This window comes from Heterodontus francisci, chromosome 8 (assembly GCF_036365525.1).
Source record: "Heterodontus francisci isolate sHetFra1 chromosome 8, sHetFra1.hap1, whole genome shotgun sequence".
In the NCBI taxonomy this organism is placed as follows: domain Eukaryota; kingdom Metazoa; phylum Chordata; class Chondrichthyes; order Heterodontiformes; family Heterodontidae; genus Heterodontus; species Heterodontus francisci.
This window is the reverse complement of record NC_090378.1, coordinates 29,438,382-29,460,513: the sequence shown is the minus strand read 5'-3', so window position 1 is coordinate 29,460,513 and position 22,132 is coordinate 29,438,382. Positions and strand designations below refer to the sequence as shown.

Sequence of the window (22,132 nt, the reverse complement as noted above, 5' to 3'; positions counted from 1 at the left end):
AGAGACTTGGGCTTTTCAAATTGGAGGAGAGATGATCTTACAGCTTTATATAAAATAATAAACGGAATGGATAAAATTAACCCAGAAAACTATAAATTAAACTGTAGGAACAGGATAATGGGGCACGAACTAGTAATAGGTAACTTTAGGACTGCTTTAGGCTCTTCTAAACACTTGCTAAAATCCCTGGAATCATTTCAGATGCAATTAGATACAATAAGGGGAAATATAAGGTTGTGTATGAACGGATGAAATAAGAGGGGCCCAATGGACTTTCTCATGTCTAAGTATCATAATTTTGTGAGCCTAACCCACGGAAGTAAATTTTAGGTTTTTTTTCGGTTGGATGGTGCTGTTACCATGCCAGAGCCCCGCCTCAATAGTGAAACCTGACGCGAAGTTTCGCTCAGGTGAGGGCACGGCAGTTCCAAGTCCACAGGTAAGTATGAGTAGAGTAAACTTCTTATATTTTAAGTAGTCATATATATCTCTCAGATAGCTTTAGTTCGTTCTACGCCTTTCTGTGCTCGTTGAAGTTGTTCGGTTGTAGATAAGGCAAAAGTAGACCTGGTAGGAAAAGCACACGGTACCAGAATTACCTTGAGGTAATTCACAATGTGTGATTATTTCGAGCAAATTAGTGTTGGTTTTACTCTCTCATGTGGCATGTCAATAAACTATTGGCAGTTCAGTTTTTAATGCTTAGCAGCTTAAAGCAGAATGCACTGTATTGGCAGTGGAGGCAAAGAATTAGTCTAAAGACTTTTTCGTTTTCATATAACAACCCAGCTGTAACCCTACTCCTTGAAGGCACTGGATTATTTATAAAACGTGCACCAGTGTCCTGTTCTATATCAACCACACTTGGCAGTTGCAGTGTAGCAAAAGAAGAATCAAAGAGCGACTGTAAAAATACCCCCACGAAAGTTTCTAAACAGTTAACATAATCCGACAACTATAACAAAACTCTAGCAGCCAATTCACTGCTAATTCTTAATTGATCATTTTTTCAGTAATTTATCTGAAAGTGGTTAATCTTGCACTGTGTGATTAGGTAAGAATCAGTCGAGCACTGTGAACTGGCCTCCGCACAGACATGAATGAATGCTACTTTAATAACAATGCAAAACCGGAGAAACCACTTTATGTTCATGTAGATATTTATTTGAATGCATAATGTTTAAACAATAATAGTGAGCGATTCCAAGGATGTAATCCTGGGATTCAGGGGTTAGCTACTAAATCTTCAATTATTTTTATTGCCAGACAGTATTAGTAGTTTCTACAGTTTTAAAAGTCTGCTGTGTAATATCGGCAAATGAATTCTTAAAATGTTTGTGCAAAAATTCTACTATTTAAATGGAGCAATAAACCCATTTAAACCAGACTATATAATTCAAAAAAATGTCTTAATCCTTTTAATGGATTGTCAAAAGCTTTAAAGTCTCCTATGGAGATGCCAAGACACTGTATTGCTGTTCCTTAGTCAAAAGATGCCATTGTATTCACTGCAGATGTAATGTATTTGAGTATAGTTGGTCACACCTCATTAATCCAACTCAATGCCCCAGCCATGACTGATAATGTCATCTCTATGGTGACAGTGCTGCCACATTCGCAGGAGAAACCAATACCTCCTCCATGTTCAGACCTAGAGCTATAGTTTATGCCCAGTGTTTAAACTTGCTGCGTTCTGTTTCATGGAACCAACTGTCATTCTGTGAAACAATTCCAGGAACTGGGGAATCATAATAAAATAATTGACTGCTCACTAACTACTACCAGCTTCTTTCTATTGGCTTATCCTTCTATGACTTCTTGATAGGTGAGAGAAATTAAAATGCTAGAGAATAAAATGCCTCAAAATTCTAAGTGTTTGCATTGATTTAAGAATAGACTTGCTCTATTTTGAGACAGCAATCAATTTTTTTCATAATATAAATTAAAAACAGGGTGGGAAATACAATATTCAGAGTTTCAGATAGTATTAGTGAGACTATTCAAAAGAATGTATTTGCAAAGTTAACACACCAGCAGTTTTATTGATATTTTAATTGAAAGGTTGCTAGGATTAGAAACTCTGGGAGGCAGGAATGGGCTTTCTGGCATAAGATTAGAGATACAGCACTGAAACAGGCCCTTCGGCCCACCGAGTCTGTGCCAACCAAGAACCACCCATTTATACTAATCCTACACTAATCCCATATTCCTACCAAACACCCCCACCTGTCTCTATATTTCCCTACCACCTACCTATACTAGTGACAATTTATAATGGCCAATTTACCTATCAACCTGCAAGTCTTTTGGCTTGTGGGAGGAAACCGGAGCACCCGGAGAAAACCCACGCAGACACAGGGAGAACTTGCAAACTCCACACAGGCAGTACCCGGAATCGAACCCGGGTCGCTGGAGCTGTGAGGCTGCGGTGCTAACCACTGCGCCACTGTGCAGTGAGCAAGGGTGATCTGAAATTTTGGGTGCTAGTGAAATTGCTTGCATCTGCTAGAATAGTACACCATTGGAAATTGTGAATCTAGCATATCATCAACATTCCTTACTATTACAGATTCCATGAGAGCCATCGTTAAACCTTTGAAAACTATGCAACTTGGCTAATGTGAAATTCCAGAATTTATGATGCACAGCAGCTGCATGCTAAGCAGTTTTTAAAATCAATTCAGAGGATGTGCCCATCCCTAATTGCCCCTGAGAAGATGGTGGTGAGCCACCTTCTTGAACTGCTGTAGTCCATGTGGTGGAAGTACTCCAGCAGAGCTGTTAGGGAGTTCCAGGACTTTGACCAAGTGACAATGAAGGAAAGGTGATATACTTTCAATCAGAATGGTGTGTGATTTGGAGGAACTTAGAGGTGGTAGTGTTTCCATGTGTCTCTGCCTTTTGTCCTTCTAGGTGATGGAGGTCATGGGTTTGGGAGATATAGTCAAAGAAGCCTTGGTAAGTTGCTGCATTGCGTCTTGTTGATGGTTCACACTGCAGCCACATTGAGCAGGTGACAGAGAGAGTGTATGTTTAAGGTGGTGGATGGGGTGCCAATCAAGCAAGCTACTTTATTCTGAATGTTGTGTCCAGCTTCCTGAGTATTGCTGGAGGTTCACTCATCCCAGCAAGTGGAGAATATTCCATTACACTGTGCCTTGTAGATGGTGTAATGGCTTAGGTAGGGGTGGGGGTGGGGTTGAAGGGTCAGGAGGTGGGTCCAGTCTCTGACCTGCTCTTGTAGCCACAGTATTTATGTGGTTAGTTCAGTTCAGTTAAATTTCTGGTCAATCGTGACCCGTGGTATTGATAGGGAATTTGACGATAGTAATGCTGTTGAGTGTTAAGGGGAGGTTTATAGACTCTCTTGGTGGAGATGGTCATTGCCTGGCACTTGTGTATTGCGAATGTTACTTGCCACTTATCAACCCAAGCCTAAATGCTGTCCAGATCTTGCTGCACGTGAGCATGGATTGCTTCATTATTTGAGGAGTTGTGAGTGGAACTCAGCATTGTGCAATCATTAGGCAAACATCCCCTCTTCTAACCTTATGATAAAGGCAGCTATAGAAGCAGCTGAAGATATTTGGCCTTGGACACTGCCCTAAGGAATTCGTGCAGTGAGGTCCTTGGGATGAGATGATTAACATTTATTAGCCACAAAAGCACAACCATTTTCCTTTCTGCTAGAAATAACTTCAGTCATTGGAGAGTTTCCCCCTGGTTCCCATTGACTTCAATTTTGCTAGGGCTTCTCAGTCAAATGCTGCCTTGATATCAAGGGCAGTCATTGTCACCTCACCCTCTGAAATTCTGGTCTTTTGTCCATGTTTGGACCAAGGCTGTAATGATGTCTGGAGCCAAGTGGTCCTGTCAGAACCCAAACTGAGCATCAGTGAGCAGGTTATTTGTGAGTAGGTGCCACTTGATTGCACAGTCGATGTCCCTTTCCATCAATTTGCTGCTCATTGAGAGTAGATTGATGGGGCGGTAACTGACCAGAGTGGATTTGTCCTGCTTTTTGTTGGCAGGGCAACCTGGACTATTTTCTACTTTATTGGATAGATGTCACTGTTGGAGCTGTGCTGGAGCAGCTTGACCAGAGGCGTGGCTAGTTCCAGAGCACAAACCTTCAGCACTGCTGCTGGGATATTGTCAGAGCCCATAGCCTTTGCTGTATCAGTACTTTCAGCTGTTTCTTGCTGTCAGTGGAGTGAATTGAATTGGCTGAGGACTGACATCAGTGATGCTAGGCACCTCAGAAGGAGGTGGAGATGAATCATCCACTTGACACATTTGGATCAAGAAGGGTGCAAATGTTTCAGGCTTGTCTTTTGCACCCATATGCTGGGCTCCACTAACATTGAGAATAGGGATGTTCATGAAGCCTCATTTCCCTCCCGTTAGTTGTTTAATTGTCCACTACCATTCACAACTGGATCTGGCAGGATTGCAGAGCTTTTATCTGATCCTCTTGCTGAGGAATTGCCTAGATTGGTTTATTACATGGTTCCACTGTTTAGCATGAATGCCATCCTGTGTTGCAGCTTCATCAGGTTGTCATCTGTTGCTGCTCATTCAAACTTAGCTTTAAATGCCAGTAGCATCCTGGCCTGAATGAAGAGGATATCTTTAAGCTGGATTGTTACGAACTATTGAATTATAATTGAATTGAAAACTATGGAGATTGGATTCACTGCTTCTCTCGTAGATTCGACAAAGTGAATGAAGGAGAAGGGAGTACCAAAGGCACAGTGCCACCAGCTGCCATTACTTATTACTTATTCAAGTAGCTGACTTTGCAGGCCAAGGAATAGCTATCTGGTAATGTCAGAAGAGTGCTGCTTTCATAGGCTCTGGTTTTTATAGGGAAACAGTTACAGAGTCGTGGCATCTGTTGCAAAACATACCTCACACAGAGAGCTGGCACTGCCAGTCAGTCATCACTGCTCTCAACATTTTTTGTCTCTGGTTCATTCCAAAGCACCACAGGGAACATAAATCAATTTGCAGTGTTATGTCAAATACCTCACTGATAAATTGTTCATCAGGGCCAGCTTGTTCATTACTTTTTCCATGAAGCAGGAGTAGCAGCCTGGCAAAACTGCCCAATCTCATCAAATTGCAGATTCCCCAAAGTGCAGGTGGTCTTTGGTGCCCATGTTGCCATCTGAGCCCCTAGAAACAATTTCTTGGTGCACATGTACCAAAAAGGGCTCCACTCCATCAATGTGTAGCAGTTTAGTGAATGACCAACATTCAGTCCATCAGGTCAGTGTCAATTCCTAAATAGCAGTCACGATGCTTTCATTTTATGACTGTTGCAATCAAGTGAGGAGGGATCGAAAGGCTCCCGTCTTGTCCCTCTCCTTGTTTGACTGCAACAGGGTTTGTTTCTTTAAAACAGTGAATGTGCTTATCAATTCAGTGAGTGTTTAACCCTTTTAGGTGCTATGATCATAAAAGAACCAATCAGACAGGTTTTCTTGAGTTTAAACAAGAAAGAAGTTAGTTTATTGAATTCAAAATCAAAACCCTATCTAAGTAAAATAATAGACTACGCTCTAACTTACACACACACACACACACCAGAATCACTTACACACAAATAGGTTCCAGAGTGATGAAGAATAGTTTGGATGGATTAGAGTGCAGAACAAATAAAAATAATATACAGTCTGTGGGGTCTGGTAATTCAGTCGTCTTGCAGATGAATTCCTGGTCTTGAAGTTTCTGGTTGGTAGAAGTACACTTGCAGCTGGTCCACCTGGTTCAGGGTTTTCTTGGAGACAGTGATGTAGGTGGCTTTCTCCAACACCACCGCCACCACCCACCGCTCCCCCCCACCCCCCAAACCCAGTGTCTCTGTCTGTAACAATGAGAGATTTGGATGTTCCACAATTGCAGACAGGTTTCAAAACTTGCAGTATTATCTGGAGAGAGAGACAGATAGACAGCCGCACTGGGGTCCTACATGAATGGTTCTCAAAGCTTGTATGCTGTGTGTAACAGAAACTCCAAGTTTTCACACAGACTGGGGAGACTGTCACATGATTCTTTCTGTGCAGTCTTTTTTCCCCACTTAAATGAGATCCCAGCCTAAAAATCCCAAATCTCTGTTATGTCTTACTGTTTCAATTTTTACCCTCTGGAGGTTCGTCTCCACTGGTGTGAAAGCTCCAAGATGGCTTTGAATGCCTTGTTAATGAGGGCGATGCCAGATAATTTATTCAGCTGTTCAAGACAATGTTCTGAATGCGAACTATTTAGACATGCGTCTCCACTTTGATGCCTTGGAATGTGAGGTATTTCAATGCAAATTGTGGTGGTTATCTTGGCTGCCAGTTTTTTAAACGTCGAATCTGGGTTCCTGCTTTCCTTTTTAATAGTTTAATATAGGTTTCCAACTGATGAATTAAAATCATCATTCAGCATAGCACGTTTTCATGACAGGACAGTCATCTATGCTACCTTTATTTGAAGGAGAAGGCACTCTCTAAGAATGGCTGCTTGGCTGAAGTGATTTATGACTTTAACCCCTTGCAGACTTTAACCAAATCAAGAGCACATCCCCACAAATCTCCTTTAATCAAGTTCAAACTAGACAAATTTTCAGACACTTATTTGGGTTCAAAGTTGCACTAGCTTTCCCTCGAAGAAAGAAAACCAACAGAGAATTTTACCATCTTTTGGATAGCCTATTTCTAATATTTTATGGCTAAGTCATAAATATCCCAGATATTATAAGGGTCTGGGAAACTCTCTTCAATACGTATCTCTTCACTTAAAGAGACACAGAGACAGGGTTCTTGTAATTGTGTGCAGAATACTACATGAGACAATTTATTAACTTTTATATATTTATTAAAGGATTTAACATGCAATAAACTTCTTAAGTGGATAAGTATATCACAATATCAAATATCACTGAGAAATGTAACACATATTCTTATTTCTAACATAGAATCCAAAAGTTTAACCTTGCTAATGTTACAACAAAATTATCTTAGAATATCCAGAATATCCATCAAAATTTAAAGTAAACTTGTACCTTAAATCCCTGAATAAGGCATGGGATGAGAAGTGCTGTTTGAGGATACAACCCCCCTAAGTGTTTGCTTCAAAACCTTTTATTTTTATACTATTTCTAAGGTGTCATATGACTTTTGCATTAGATGTGACCTTCTTGTGTTCCTTTTAAAATCCATATTGTTAATCACCATTTCCACTTAATGTTTTACTGGAATTTGAAGTTGTGAGCTTTTATCTGGTCAAAATATTTATAATTGTGTTTACTTGACCCCTTGTTCTTGTGGGTACATTCTCATTTATTGTTAATTGCCCTTTCCATGGCACCCACAGCAACCTCCAGAGCCGACCTGTCTGAACAAACCAATTAAGTTCCTGAAAACATACCTCCTGAAAACTAACCGTTTATTCAATCTTTAACTCTAAAGGCATAATACACTAACTATTTCCAAATTCTACTTAATCAAGCCTATTACACCTATATTCCATCACATGGTGTCCTAATTAACCCGTTTCAGACATGCCAGCCATGGACACAAGCTGAACACAGATACACTGAGGCCATTTAGTTATTAAGACCATAGAGGATACTCTGCATCATCTGGAGGGAGATCTCCAACTTCATCTTGCCTCATTTCCCCTATGCACTTATGACTGATTTTGTGCAGCATGGCATCAAATGCCAGATTAGTGTGCCCTCCAGTAGTGTGAGTTTATCCCTCTTGTTGTCAGCTAATGTGATAAGCAGAAAAGTATGTGAGATGTTGTAAGTTTGAAGAGCACACATACATGACACCCAAGTGGCATTCCATTATCTCTGTGAGCCAATGGACAAGTGTTTTGCAGATAGATTGTGAAGTTTTTTTATCAATTGAGTGTGCCAACAGTGAGAGTGACAAATTGCAACTCGAAGGAGTGCCCTATATTTGTACGACCATGTCGGGTAGGTTATCTGGGTGCTTTTACATAGTATTTGCAGCACAGAAACAGGCCATTCAGCCCAACAGGTCCATGCTTTGCATGAAACAATGGTGCAGTTAGAATAGAGTGAGGTAAGACAGGTTGTAGCATGTGCACTTGGCTTAGCTATTTGATATAGAGCATTTTTGGGTCAAATTGCCTTCGCAGCATGCACAGGCTCTGATTGCAAAAATATTTAGGTTCCCTCTGCCAAGCTTAGAACTTACAGCCTTAGAACCTTTGAATGGATCCCTGAAATGTCCCTTGAATCTAGCATTCAAACAAGGAAAACGATGGGAATTATCAGAGGACATACTTCCTACATTTGCTTTTATTGTAATATTCCTGCCCAAATAGAGCAAGCATACCCTTTGCTGCTGAACCAAGAGCGGGAAATTGTGGGTGCAGGAAGAGTGGATGCAGGAGAGCTCATCCCCAGAAAATTAATTATGGTTATTGCCACAGCCCAGGATGGCCACAGAATGTACTCTGGGTGGGGAATTTCAATGTCCATCACCAAGAGTGGCTCGGTAGCACCACTACTGACCAAGCTGGCCGAGTCCTAAAGCACATAGCTGCTAGACTGGGTCTATGGCAGGTGGTGAGGGAACCAACAAGAGGGAAAAACCTACTTGACCTCATCCTCACCAGTCTACCTGTTGCAGATGCATCTGTCCATGACAATATTGGTAGGAGTGACCAACACACAGTCCTTGTGAGACCAAGTCCCATCTTTGCATTGAGGATACCCACCATTGTGTTGTGTGGCACTACCAGCGTGCTAAATGGGATAGATTTCCAACAGATCTAGCTACTCAAAACTGGGCATATATGAGGTGCTGTGGTCCATCAACAGCAGCAAAATTGTACTCGACCACAATCTGTAGCCTCATGGCCTGGCATATACCCCACTCTATCATTACCAACAAAGGAAGGACCAATCCTGGTTCAATGAAGTGGGAAGGAGGAATGCCAGGAGCAACACTAGGTATACCTCAAAATGAGCTGTCAGCCTGGTGAAGCTACAACACAGGACTACTTGCATCCCAACCAGTGGAAGCAGCATGTGATATACAGACCTAACTAATCCCACAGTCATGCCACACCCAGTCGTGAACGATGGTGCTCAATTAAACAATAGGAGGAGGAGATTCCACAAATGATGGGGGAGCCAAACACATCAGTGCAAAAACCAAGGCTGAAGGATTTGAATTCATCTTCAGCCAGAAGTGCCGAGTGGATAATCCATCTCGGCCTCCTCCTGAGGTTCCCAGCATCACAGATGCCAGTCTTCAACCAATCCAATTCACTCCACGTGATATCAAGAAACAGCTAAAGGCACTGGACTTTTTTTTCTTCATTCATGGGACGTGGGCGTCGCTGGCTAGGCCAGCATTTATTGCCCATCCCTTAATAAGATGGTGGTGAGCTGCCTTCTTGAACCGCTGCATTCCATATGAGGCAGGTACACCCGCAGTGCTGTTAGGAAGAAAGTTCCAGGATTTTGACCCAGCGACAGTGAAGGAACGGCGATATAGTTCCAAGTCAGGACGGTTTGTGACTTGGAGGGAAACATGCAGGTGGTGGTGTTCCCATGCCTTTGCTGCTCTTGTTCTTCTAGGTGGTAGAGGTTGCAGGTTTATAAGGTGCTGCCTGAGTAGCCTTGGAGCATTGCATCTTGTAGATGGTACACACTGCTGCCACTGTGCGTCGGTGGTGGAGAGAGTGAATGTTTGTGGGTGGGGTGCCAATCAAGCAAGCTGCTTTGTCCTGGATGGTGTTGAACTTCTTGAGTGTTGTTGGAGCTGCACCTATCCAGGCAAGTGGAGAGTATTCCATCACACTCCTGACTTATGCCTTGTAGTTGGTGGACAGGCTTTGGGGAGTCATGAGGTGAGTTACTTACTGCAGGATTCCTAGCCTCTGACCTGATTTTGTAGCCACAGTATTTACATGGCTACTCCAGTTCAGTTTCTGGTCAATGGTAACCCCCAGGATGTTGACAGTGGGGGATTCAGTGATCGTAATGCTATTGAACATTAAGGGGAGATGGTTAGATTCTCTCTTGTTGGAGATGGTCATTGCCTGGCACTTGTGTGGCGCGAATGTTACTTACCACTTATCGGTCCAAGCCTGGATATTGTCCATGTCTTGCTGCCTTTCTACACAGACTGCTTCAGTATCTGAGGAGTCACGAGTGGTGCTGAACATTGTGCAATCGTCAGCAAACCATATGATTGAAGGAAGGTCATTGATGAAGCAGCTGAAGATGGTTGGGCCTAGGACACTAGCCTGAGGAACTCCTGCAGTGATGGCCTGAAGCTGAGATTATTGACCTCCAACAACCACAACCATATTCCTTTATTTATTTAGAGATACAGCACTGAAACAGGCCCTCCGGCCCACCGGGTCTGTGCCAACCATCAACCACCCATTTATACTAATCCTACATTCCTACCACATCTCCACCTTCCCTTACCACCTACCTATACTAGGGGCAATTTATAATGGCCAATTTACCTATCGACCTGCAAGTCTTTGGCTGTGGGAGGAAACCGGAGCACCCGGCGAGAACTTGCAAACTCCGCACAGGCAGTACCCAGAATTGAACCCGGGTCGCTGGAGCTGTGAGGCTGCAGTGCTAACCACTGCGCCACTGTGCTAGGTATGACTCCAACCAGCGCAGAGTTTTCCCCCCAATTCCCATTGACTTCAGTTTTGCTAGGGCTCCTTGATGCCATATTCGGTCAAATGCTGCCTTGATGTCAAGGGCAGTCACTCTCACCTCATCTCTTGAGTTCAGCTCATTCATCTATGTTTGAACCAAGGCTGTAATGAGGTCAGGAGCTGAGTGGCCCTGGCGGAACCCAAACGAACCATCACTGAGCAGGTTATTGCTAAGCAAGTGCCGCTTGATCCCACTGTCAATGACACCTTCCATCACTTTAATGATGATTGAGAGTAGACTGATGGGACGGTAATTTGCCATTTGGACTTGTCCTACTTTTTGTGTACAGGACATACCTGTGCAATTTTCCACATTGCCGGGAAGATGCCAGTGTTGTACCTGTACTGGAACAGCTTGGCTAGGGGTGCGGCAAGTTCTGGAGCACAGGTCTTCAGGTACTATTGCCGGAATATTGTCAGGGCCCGTAGCCTTTGCAGTATCCAGTGCCTTCAGTCGTTTCTTGATATCACATGGAGTGAATCGAATTGGCTGAAGTCAATCTGTGATGCTGGGGACTTTAGGAGGAGGCCGAGATGGATCATCAACTCGGCACTTCTGGCTGAAGATTGTTGCAAATGCTTCAGCCTTATCTTTCGCACTGATGTGCTGGGCTCCCCCATCATTGAGGATGGGGATATTTGTGGAGCCACCTCCTCCAGTTAGTTGTTTAATTGTCCACCACTATTCACAGCTGGATGTGGCAGGACTGCAGAGCTTAGATCTTGTCCTTGTCCAAAAGGTTCGAGATTCTTGCTCCCTGTGTGGACGAGAGCAGGGACTGTAGTTAGGATGAACATAGCACCGTGGTACAGGGAGCCATTCAAGTGCGGGGAGAAAAGAAAAATGTAGTGATAATCGGGGATAGTATATTTAGGGGCATAGACACTGTTCTCTGTGGCCAGGATCGAGAGTCCCGAAGGCTGTGTTGCCTACCTGGTGTCAGAGTTCAGGATATCTCATCTGGGCTGCAGAGCAACTTGGGGCAGCACAGTGGCGCAGTGGTTAGCACCGTAGCCTCACAGCTCCAGCGACCCGGGTTCAATTCTGGGTACTGCCTGTGTGGAGTTTGCAAGTTCTCCCTGTGTCTGCGTGGGTTTCCTCCGGGTGCTCCGGTTTCCTCCCACAGCCAAAAGACTTGCAGGTTGATAAGTAAATTGGCCATTATAAATTGTCCCTAGTATAGGTAGGTGGTAGGAGAATATAGGGACAGGTGAGGATGTGGTAGGAATATGGAATTAGTGTAGGATCAGTATAAATGGGTGGTTAATGGTCGGCACAGACTCGGTGGGCCGAAGGGCCTGTTTCAGTGTTGTATCTCTAAATCAAAATCTAAATCAAAATCAAAGATCCAGTTGTCATGGTCCACATAGGTACCAACGATATAGGTGGAACGAGGATAGAGGTTCTGCTGAGGCAATATGAGCAGGTAGGGGCTAAATTAAAAAGCAGAACCAAAAATCCAGAGATTATTACCTGAGCCAAGCTAATTGGCACAGAGTCAATAAGATTAAAGAGGTAAATGCGTGGCTCAAAGATTGGTGTGGGAGAAATGGGTTTGAATTCATGGGGCATTGGCACCAGTACTGGGGAAGGACGGAGCTGTTCCGATGGGACGCGCTGCACCTTAATCATGCTGGGACCAGAGCCTTGGCAAATTGCATTACTAGGGCTATAGATAGGGCTTTAAACTAACTAGTGGGGGAGTGGGGGAGGGGGTGGGGTTCAGTTGCATGGAAAATTAGGAAGTCAAAGTTAAAAGAGAAGGTAGGAGTGCAGGTTAGTGATGAGGCTGATTGTTACCAGAAAATAAAAGGTAGGGACAGAACGTGTGAACGTCATATTGCACCAAGGAATCGTACAAGAGTAGGGAAATTTGATAATAGAACAAACTTAAAGGCTTTATATTTGAATGCACAAAGCATTTGGAATAAAATTAATGAATTAACAGCGCAAATAGCGACAAATGGGTATGATCTCGTTGCAATTACTGAGATGTGGTTACAGGGAAATCAGGTTTGGGAATTGAATATCTTAGGGTACTCAGCATTTCGGAAGGATAGGCAGGAAGGAAAAGGAGGTGGTGTAGCTGTGTTAGTAAAGGAAGAGATCAGTGCTGTTGTGAGAAATAATATAGGCACTGGAGATCAAGACGTAGAATCAGTCTAGGTAGTAATAAGAAATAGCAAGGGAAAGAAGATCCTGGTGGGAGTAATTTACAGGTCCCCAAACTGTAGTTCCGCAATGGGGCACAGTATAAACGAGGAACTACGCGGGGCTTGTAAGAAAGGCATGGCAATAATCATGGGTGATTTTAATATGCACATAGGCTGGATTAATCATATTGGCAAGGGTAGCCTCGAGGGAGAGTTCATTAGAGATTGTTTTTTGGACAAATATGTTGTGGAGTAGGGAGCAGGCTATTCTGGACTTGGTATTGTGCAATGAGATGGGATTAATTAATGATCTCATAGTTAAGGATCCTCGAGGGAAGAGTGATCATAGCATGCTAGAATTTCAAATTCAGTTTGAGGGCGAGAAACTGGAGTCCTACACTAGTGTTTAAGGTAATTACATAGGCATGATGACAGATTTGGCCCTAGTGGACTGGGCAGGAAGACTAAAAGGTTGGACAGTTGATGAGCAGTGGCAGATATTTAAGGAGATATTCAATTCCTCCCAACTACAATATATTCCAGAGAGGAAGAAATATTGTAAGAGGGGGAAAAAACTTCCATGGCTAAGCAAGGAAGTTAAGGATAACATAAAGACAGAAACTAAGGCATACCATATTGCAAAGGCCAGTGGCAGGCTGGAAGATTGGGAAACTTTTAAAGATCAACAAAGGGTTACTAAAAAAGTAATAAAAAGAGAAAAGGTAAATTATGAAAGAAAACTAGTGCAAAATATAAAAACTGATAGCAAAATCTTCTATAAGTATATAAAAGGGAAGAGAGTAGCTAAAGTGAATGTTGGTCTCTTGGAGGATGAGACTGGGGAGTTAATAATGAGGAACACAGAAATGGCGGAGACACTAATTCAGTCTTTGGCCTCAGTTTTCACGGTGGAGGACACTAGTACCATCCCAATAGTAACAGGTAATGCAGAGGTTCTAGAAAGGGAGGAACTTAGAACAATCATTATCACTAGGGAAAAAGTACTGAGCAAACGATTGAGATTGAAGGCAGCCAAGCCCCAGGACCTGATGGCCTACATCCTAGGGTCTTCAAGGAAGTAGCAGCAGAGATAGTGAATCCATTGGTTATAATATTCCAAAATTCCCTGGATGCGGGGAAAGTTCCAGTGGATTGGAAAAATGCTAATATAATGCCTTTATTCAAAAAGGGAGGGAGACAGAAAGTAGGAAACTATAGACCAGTTAGTTTAACACCTGTCATTGGGAAATTGTTAGAATCCATTATTAAGGACATCTAGAAAGTCAAAATGCAATCCATCAGAGTCAGCATGGTTTTATGAAGGGCAAATCATGTTTGACTCATTTGTTTGAGTTCTTCGAAAATGTAACAAGCAAAGTGGATAATGGGGATCCTGTAGATGTAGTATATCTGGACTTCCAGGAAGGCATTTGATAAGATGCCACACAAAAGGTTAATACACAAGGTAAGATCACATGGGGTTCGGGGCAATTTATTAGCTTGGATAGAGGATTGGCTAACCAACAGAAAAAATTGAATCAGGATAAATGGGTCCTTTTCTGGTTGGCAAGATGTAACTAGTGGGGTGCCACAGGGTTTGGTCCTCGGGCCCAACTATTTACTATCTATTTTAATAACTTGGATGCAGGGATAGAAGGTACTATAGCCAACTTTGCAGATGACACTGAAATAGGTGGGATAGTAAGTTGCAATAAAGAAATAAGAAATTTACAAATGGATATGGATAGGTTAGGAGAATGGGCCAACATTTGGCAGACGGAGTTTAATGTGGATAAGTGTGAGGTTATCCATTTTGGTTGGAAGAATAGAAAGGCAAATTATTATCTAAATGGAGGGAAACTTCAGAGTGCTTCGGTGCAGAGGGATCTGGGTGCCCTCGTGCATGAATCGCAGAAAACTGGTATGCAGGTGCAGCAGGTCATAAGGAAGGCAAATGGAATTTTGGCATTTATTGCTAAAGAAATAGAGTATAAAAGTAGGGAAGTGTTGCTGCAACTGTCCAAGGCATTATTGAGACCACACCTGGAGTATTGCGTCCAGTTTTGGTCCCCTTACTCGAGGAGGGATGTAGTTGCATTGGAGGTAGTTCAAGGAGGTTCACTAGATTGATTCCAGAGATGGGGTTTTGTCTTATGAAGAGAGATTGAGCAGTTTAGGCCTTTACTTTCTACAATTTAGAAGAATGAGAGAAGATCTAATTGAGGTATATAAGATGATTAAGGGGATTGACAAAGTAGATGTAGAGAGGATGTTTTCTCCGGTGGGGCAATCTAGAACAAGAGGTCATAGTTTTAGGATAAGGGGTGGCAGATTAAAAACAGAGATGAGGAGAAATTACTTCTCTCAAAGGGTCGTGAGTCTGTGGAATTCACTACCCCAGAGTGTGGTGGGTGCCGGGTCATTGAATAAATTTAAGGAGGAGATAGACAGGGTTTTTAATTAGTAATGGGTTGAAGGGTTATGGAGAACGGGCAGGAAAGTGGAGTTGAGGCTGAGATGAGATCAACCATGATCGAATTGAATGGTGGAGCAGGCTCGAGGGGCTGAATTGCCTACTCCTGCTCCTAGTTCTTATGTTCTTATGATCCGTTGGTTATGGGATCATTTAGCTCTGTCTATCACATGCTGTTTACGCAGTTTGGCACACAAGTGGTCCTGCGTTGTATCTTCACCAGGCTGACACCTCATTTTGAGGTATGCCTGGTGCTGCTTCTGGCATGCCCTCCTGCACTCTTCATTGAACCAGGATTGGTCTCCTGGCTTGATGGTAATGGTAGATACTGCAAAGGCCTGACAACATCCTGGCAATAGTACTGAAGACTCCTGCTGCAGAACTAGCCGCGCCTTTAGCCAAGCTGTTCCAGTACAGCTACAACACTGGCATCTACCCGGCAATGTGTAAAACTGCTGAAGAATGTCCTATACACAAAAAGCAGGAGAAATCCAACCCGGCCAATTACCACCCAATCAGTCTACACTCAATTATCAGTAAAATGGTGGAAGTGGCACTTGCTTAGCAATAACCTGCTCACTGACACTCAGTTTGGGTTCTGCCAGGGCCACTCTTTTTTAGAATTTTAGAACATTACAGCGCAGTACAGGCCCTTCGGCCCTCGATGTTGCGCCGACCTGTGAAACCGTCTGACCTACACTATTCCATTTTCATCCATATGCCTATCCAATGACCACTTAAATGCCCTTAAAGTTGGCGAGTCTACTACTGCGGCAGGCAGGGCGTTCTACGCCCCTACTACTCTCTGAGTAAAGAAACTACCTCTGACATCTGTCCTATATCTATCACCCCTCAACTTAAAGCTATGTCCCCTCGTGTTTGCCATCACCATCCGAGGAAAAAGACTCTCACTATCCACCCTATCTAACCCTCTGATTATCTTATATGTCTCTATTAAGTCACCTCTCCTCCTCCTTCTCTCCAACGAAAACAACCTCAAGTCAATCAGCCTTTCCTCGGAAGACCTTCCCTCCATACCAGGCAACATCCTAGTAAATCTCCTCTGCACCCTTTCCAAAGCTTCCACATCCTTCCTATAATGCGGTGACCAGAACTGCACGCAATACTCCAGGTGCGGTCTCACCAGAGTTTTGTACAGCTGCAGCATGACCTCGTGGCTCCGAAACTCGATCCCCCTACTAATAAAAGCTAACACACCATATGCCTTCTTAACAGCCCTATTAACCTGGGTAGCAACCTTCAGGGATTTATGCACCTGGACACCAAGATCTCTCTGTTCATCTACACTACCAAGAATCTTCCCATTAGCCCAGTACTCTGCATTCCTGTTACTCCTTCCAAAGTGAATCACCACACACTTTTCCGCATTAAACTCCATTTGCCATCTCTCAGCCCAGCTCTGCAGCCTATCTATGTCCCTCTGTACCCTATCCTTCGGCACTATCCACAACTCCACCGACCTCAGTGTCATCCGCAAATTTACTAACCCACCCTTCTACACCCTCTTCCAGGTCATTTATAAAAATGACAAAAAGCAGTGGCCCCAAAACAGATCCTTGCGGTACACCACTAGTAACTAAACTCCAGGATGAACATTTGCCATCAACCACCACCCTCTGTCTTCTTTCAGCTAGCCAATTTCTGATCCAAAGCTCTAAATCACCTTCAACCCCATACTTCCATATTTTCTGCAATAGCCTACCATGGGGAACCTTATCAAACGCCTTACTGAAATCCATATACACCACATCCACTGCTTTACCCTCATCCACCTGTTTGGTCACCTTCTCAAAAAACTCAATAAGGTTTGTGAGGCACGACCTACCCTTCACAAAACCGTGCTGACTATCTCTAATGAACTTATTCTTTTCAAGATGATTATAAATCCTGTCTTTTATAACCTTTTCCAACATTTTACCCACAACCGAAGTAAGGCTCACAGGTCTATAATTACCAGGGCTGTCTCTACTCCCCTTCTTGAACAAGGGGACAACATTTGCTATCCTCCAGTCTTCCGGCACTATTCCTGTCGACAATGACGACATAAAGATCAAGGACAAAGGCTCTGCATTCTCCTCCCTAGCTTCCCAGAGAATCCTTGGATAAATCCCATCTGGCCCAGGGGACTTATCTATTTTCACACTTTCCAAAATTGCTAACACCTCCTCCTTGTGAACATCAATCCCATCTAGCCTAGTAGCCTGAATCTCAGTATTCTCCTCGACAACATTTTCTTTCTCGACTGTAAATACTGACGCAAAATATTCATTTAACGCTTCCCCTATCTCCTCTGATTCCACACACAACTTCCCACTACTATCCTTGATTGGCCCTAATCTAACTCTAGTCATTCTTTTATTCCTGATATACCTATAGAAAGCCTTAGGGTTTTCCCTGATCCTATCCGCCAATGACTTCTCGTGTCCTCTCCTTGCTCTTCTTAGCTCTCCCTTTAGATCCTTCCTGGCTATCTTGTAACTCTCAAGCGCCCTAACTGAGCCTTCACGTCTCATCCTAACATAAGCCTTCTTCTTCCTCTTGACAAGCGCTTCAACTTCTTTAGTAAACCACGGCTCCCTCGCTCGACAACTTCCTCCCTGCCTGACAGGGACATACTTATCAAGGACACGCAGTAGCTGCTCCTTGAATAAGCTCCACATTTCGATTGTTCCCATCGCCTGCAGTTTCCTTCCCCATCCTACGCATCCTAAATCTTGCCTAATCGCATCATAATTTCCTTTCCCCCAGCTATAATTCTTGCCCTGCGGTATATACCTGTCCCTGCCCATCGCTAAGGTAAACCTAACCGAATTGTGATCACTATCACCAAAGTGCTCACCTACATCTAAATCTAACACCTGGCCGGGTTCATTACCCAGTACCAAATCCAATGTGGCATCGCCCCTGGTTGGCCTGTCTACATACTGTGTCAGAAAACCCTTCTGCACACACTGGACAAAAACTGACCCATCTAAAGTACTCGAACTATAGTATTTCCAGTCAATATTTGGAAAGTTAAAGTCCCCCATAACAACTACCCTGTTACTCTCGCCCCTGTCGAGAATCATCTTCGCTATCCTTTCCTCTACATCTCTGGACTATTCGGAGGTCTATAAAAGACTCCCAACAAGGTGACCTCACCTCTCCTGTTTCTAACCTCGGCCCATACTACCTCAGTAGACGAGTCCTCAAATGTCCTTTCTGTCGCTGTAATACTCTCCTTGATTAACAATGCCACACCCCCCCCCCTCTTTTACCATCTTCTCTGTTCTTACTGAAACATCTAAATCCCGGAACCTGCAACATCCATTCCTGCCCCTGCTCTACCCATGTCTCCGAAATGGCCACTACATCGAGATCCCAGGTACCAACCCATGCTGCAAGCTCACCCACCTTATTCCGGATGCTCCTGGCGTTGAAGTAGACACACTTTAAACCAGGTTCTTGCTTGCCAGTGCCCTCTTGCGTCCTTGTAACCTTATCCCTGACCTCACTACTCTCAACATCCTGTACACTGGAACTACAATTTAGGTTCCAATTCCCCTGCTGAATTAGTTTAAACTCCCCCCGAAGAGCACTGGCAAATCTTCCCCCCAGGATATTGGTACCCCTCTGGTTCAGGTGAAGACCATCTGTTTGTAGAGGTCCCACCTACCCCAGAAAGAGCCCCAATTATCCAGCTCCTGATCTCATTACAGCCTTTGTCCAAACATGGACAAAAGAGCTGAAATCTAGAGGTGAGGTGAGAGTGACTGCCTTTGACATCAAGGCTGCATTTGACCGAATATGGCATCAGGAGCCCTAGCAAAACTGGAATCAATGGGAATCGGGGAAAACTCTCCGCTGGTTGGAGTCATATCTAGTGCAAAGGAAGATGGTTGTGGTTGTTGGAGGTCAATCACCTGAGCCCCAGGACATCACTGCAGGAATTCCTCAGGGTAGTGTCCTCGGCACAAGCCTCTTCAGCTGCTTCATCAATGACCTTCTCTCCATCTTGAGGTCAGAAGTGGGGTTGTTCGCAGATGATTGCACAATGTTCAGCACCATTTGTGACTCCTCGGATAATGAAGCAGCCTGTGTCCAGATGCAGAAAGACCTGGATAACATCCAGGCTTGGGCTGATAAGTGGTAAGTAACAGTCGCGCCACACAATTGCCAGGCAATGACCATCTCCAACAAGAGAGAATCTAACTATCTCTCCATGATGTTCAATGGTATGCCATTGCTGAATCCCCCACTGTCAACATCCTGGGGGTTACCATTGACCAGAAACTGAACTGGACCAGCCACATAAATACTGTGGCTACAAGAGCAAGTCAAAGGCTGGGAATTCTGTGGCGAGTAACTCACCTCCTGACTCCCCAAAGCCTGTCCACCATCTACAAGGCACAAGTCAGGAGTGTGATGGAATACTCTCCACTTGCCTCGATGAGTGCAGCTCCAACAACACTCGCGAAGCTCTATCATCCAGGACAAAGCAGCCCATCCACCATCTTCAACGTTCACTTGCTTCATCACTGACGCACAATGGCAGCACTGTGTACCCTCTACAAGATGCACTGCAGCAACTCACCAAGGCTCCCTCGACAGCACCTTCCAAACACACAACCTCCACCACCAAGAAGGACAAGGGCAGCAGATGCATGGGAACACCACCTGCAAGCATCCTCGCAAGCCTCTGACTTGGTTTGATTATATTGGTCTGACTATATTGCTGTTCCTTCATTGTCGCTGGGTCAAAATCCTGGAACTCCGATCTTAACAACACTGTCGGTGTACCTACACCCCAAGGACTGCAGTGGTTCAAGATGGCAGCTCACCACCACCTTCTCAAGGGCAATTAGGGATGGGCAATAAATGCTAGGCTGGCCAGCAACACCCACATTATGAACAAATTTTTAAGAAAGCCCACAACTCATGCACTACTATATTAACTGGTGAAATCATCTCTAAAAGTTTTTCATGAGAAAGAAAGCAGCATTGGCCAGGACACTATACTGTTTATGAAATATTGGCAGGGGATCTCTTACATCCACCTGAGTGGGCAGACAGTACTACACTAAAAATGTCAGTAAAATGTCCCAAGGTGCTTCACAGGAGCATTATCAAACAAAATTTGACACCAAGCCACATAAGGAGTTATTATGGCAGATGAACATAAGCTTGGACAACGAGGTAGGTTTTAAGGAGTATCTTAAAGAAGAAAGAAGAGGTGGAAAGGTTTAGGGAGGGAATTCCAAAGCTTGGAGGCTCAACAGCTTAAGACAGAGCCACTAATCAGAGATGAATAACACACCAGAATTGGAGGAGCACCGATATCTCGGAGGTTGTAGGGCTGAAGGAGGTTCTAAAAATAAGGAGAGGTGAGGTCAAGGAGGGATTTGAAAATATGGATGACAATCTTAAAATCAGGGTGTTACTTAACCAGGAGCCAATGTAGCTCAGTAAGCATAGGGGTGATGGGTGAATGGAACTTGGTGCAAGTTAGGAAATGAGCAGCAGAATTTTGGGTGACCTCAACTTTACGGAGCATGGAAGCTGGGAGGCTGGCCCGGAGTGCTTTGGAATAGTAAAATCTAGAGTTAACAAAGGCATGGATGTGGGTTTTGGCAGCAGATGAGCTGAGGCAGGGGCAGAGTCGGGCAATGTTACAGAGCTGGAAGTAGGCTGTCTTAGTGCTAGCACGGATTTTTGGTCAGAAGCTCAGCTCAGGGTCAACTATGATACCAAAGTTGAGAAATGTCTGGTTGAGCCTCAGACAGTGGCCAGGGAGAGGGATGGAGTCGTTAGCTAGGGAATGGAGTTTGTTGGGGGTGGGGGGACTGAAGATAATGGCTTCAGTCTTCCCACTATATAATTGGAGGAAATTTCTGCTCATCTAGTACTGGATGTCAGACAAGCAGCCAGACATTGTAGAGGCAGTGAAGGAGTTGAGATAGAGCTGGGTGGCATCAGCATACATATGGAAACTGATGTTATATTTTCAGATGATGTTGCCGAGGGGCAGCATGTAAATGAGAAATAGAAGGGGGTCAAGGATAGATCCTTGGAGGATAGCAGAGGTAATAGTATAGGAGTGGGTTATGTAATCATGTCTCTGGAGCAGGCGTGAACACATAACCTTCTGAATCAGAGGTGAGAGTGCTAACACCAAGTCAAGGCCAACAACTAGATAAATGAATGTTACTTCTTAACCACGATGAATTAGCTTTAACGATGAGATTCTTGATTATCATTAATGGTATAAATATTACTGTTTGCTTATTGTTCGAATTAACTTCTGGGAGACCAACATAAATCAGCACCAATTAAAACCATTCTTTTCTGATTCCACACTAGTATGGGACTATATATTCCTGGTATGTTTGCTGTACTTAGCATCTTTGTGGAACCCATAGTTGGCTATGGAAATGGTCAGGTAACCATTGCTTGTGACACCATGACTCCAAAGCATGGCAGCTTTCCTCAGACGTCATCCAGCCCTGCCATTATCACAGTGGACAAAGATGTGTTCAACTCAAAGGATCAGATAAAAGGTACAGACATGTTTAACAGTCAAAAAAGTATTTTCAAATCTTATACTACAATTGATTATAGGTTATATTAATTTTGTCTGTGCAAATTCATTTGATCTGTGTTAAAGTACAGATTATTTGCCACAGTGTAATATTTTGGAATGCTTTCTGTTAATGTTGGTTTACTTTCATACTGCTTTGGAATAAATATAAGAATGTTGCATTGAGTCTACAGTACAGAAACAGGCCATTC

General features: G+C 43.7%; 1 protein-coding gene across 1 annotated transcript in view; it reads left to right on the top strand.

The window, feature by feature from the left end:
• Positions 1–353: 353 nt before the first annotated feature.
• Positions 354–22,132, top strand: part of LOC137372723 (putative ferric-chelate reductase 1) — a 61,701-nt gene continuing 39,922 nt past the window's right edge. The window contains exons 1-2 of the mRNA XM_068036874.1: positions 354–439; positions 21,704–21,900. Of these exons, the coding sequence (XP_067892975.1) occupies positions 21,705–21,900 (196 nt within the window). The 5' untranslated portion in view covers positions 354–439; position 21,704. The remainder of the gene's footprint in view (positions 440–21,703; positions 21,901–22,132) is intronic.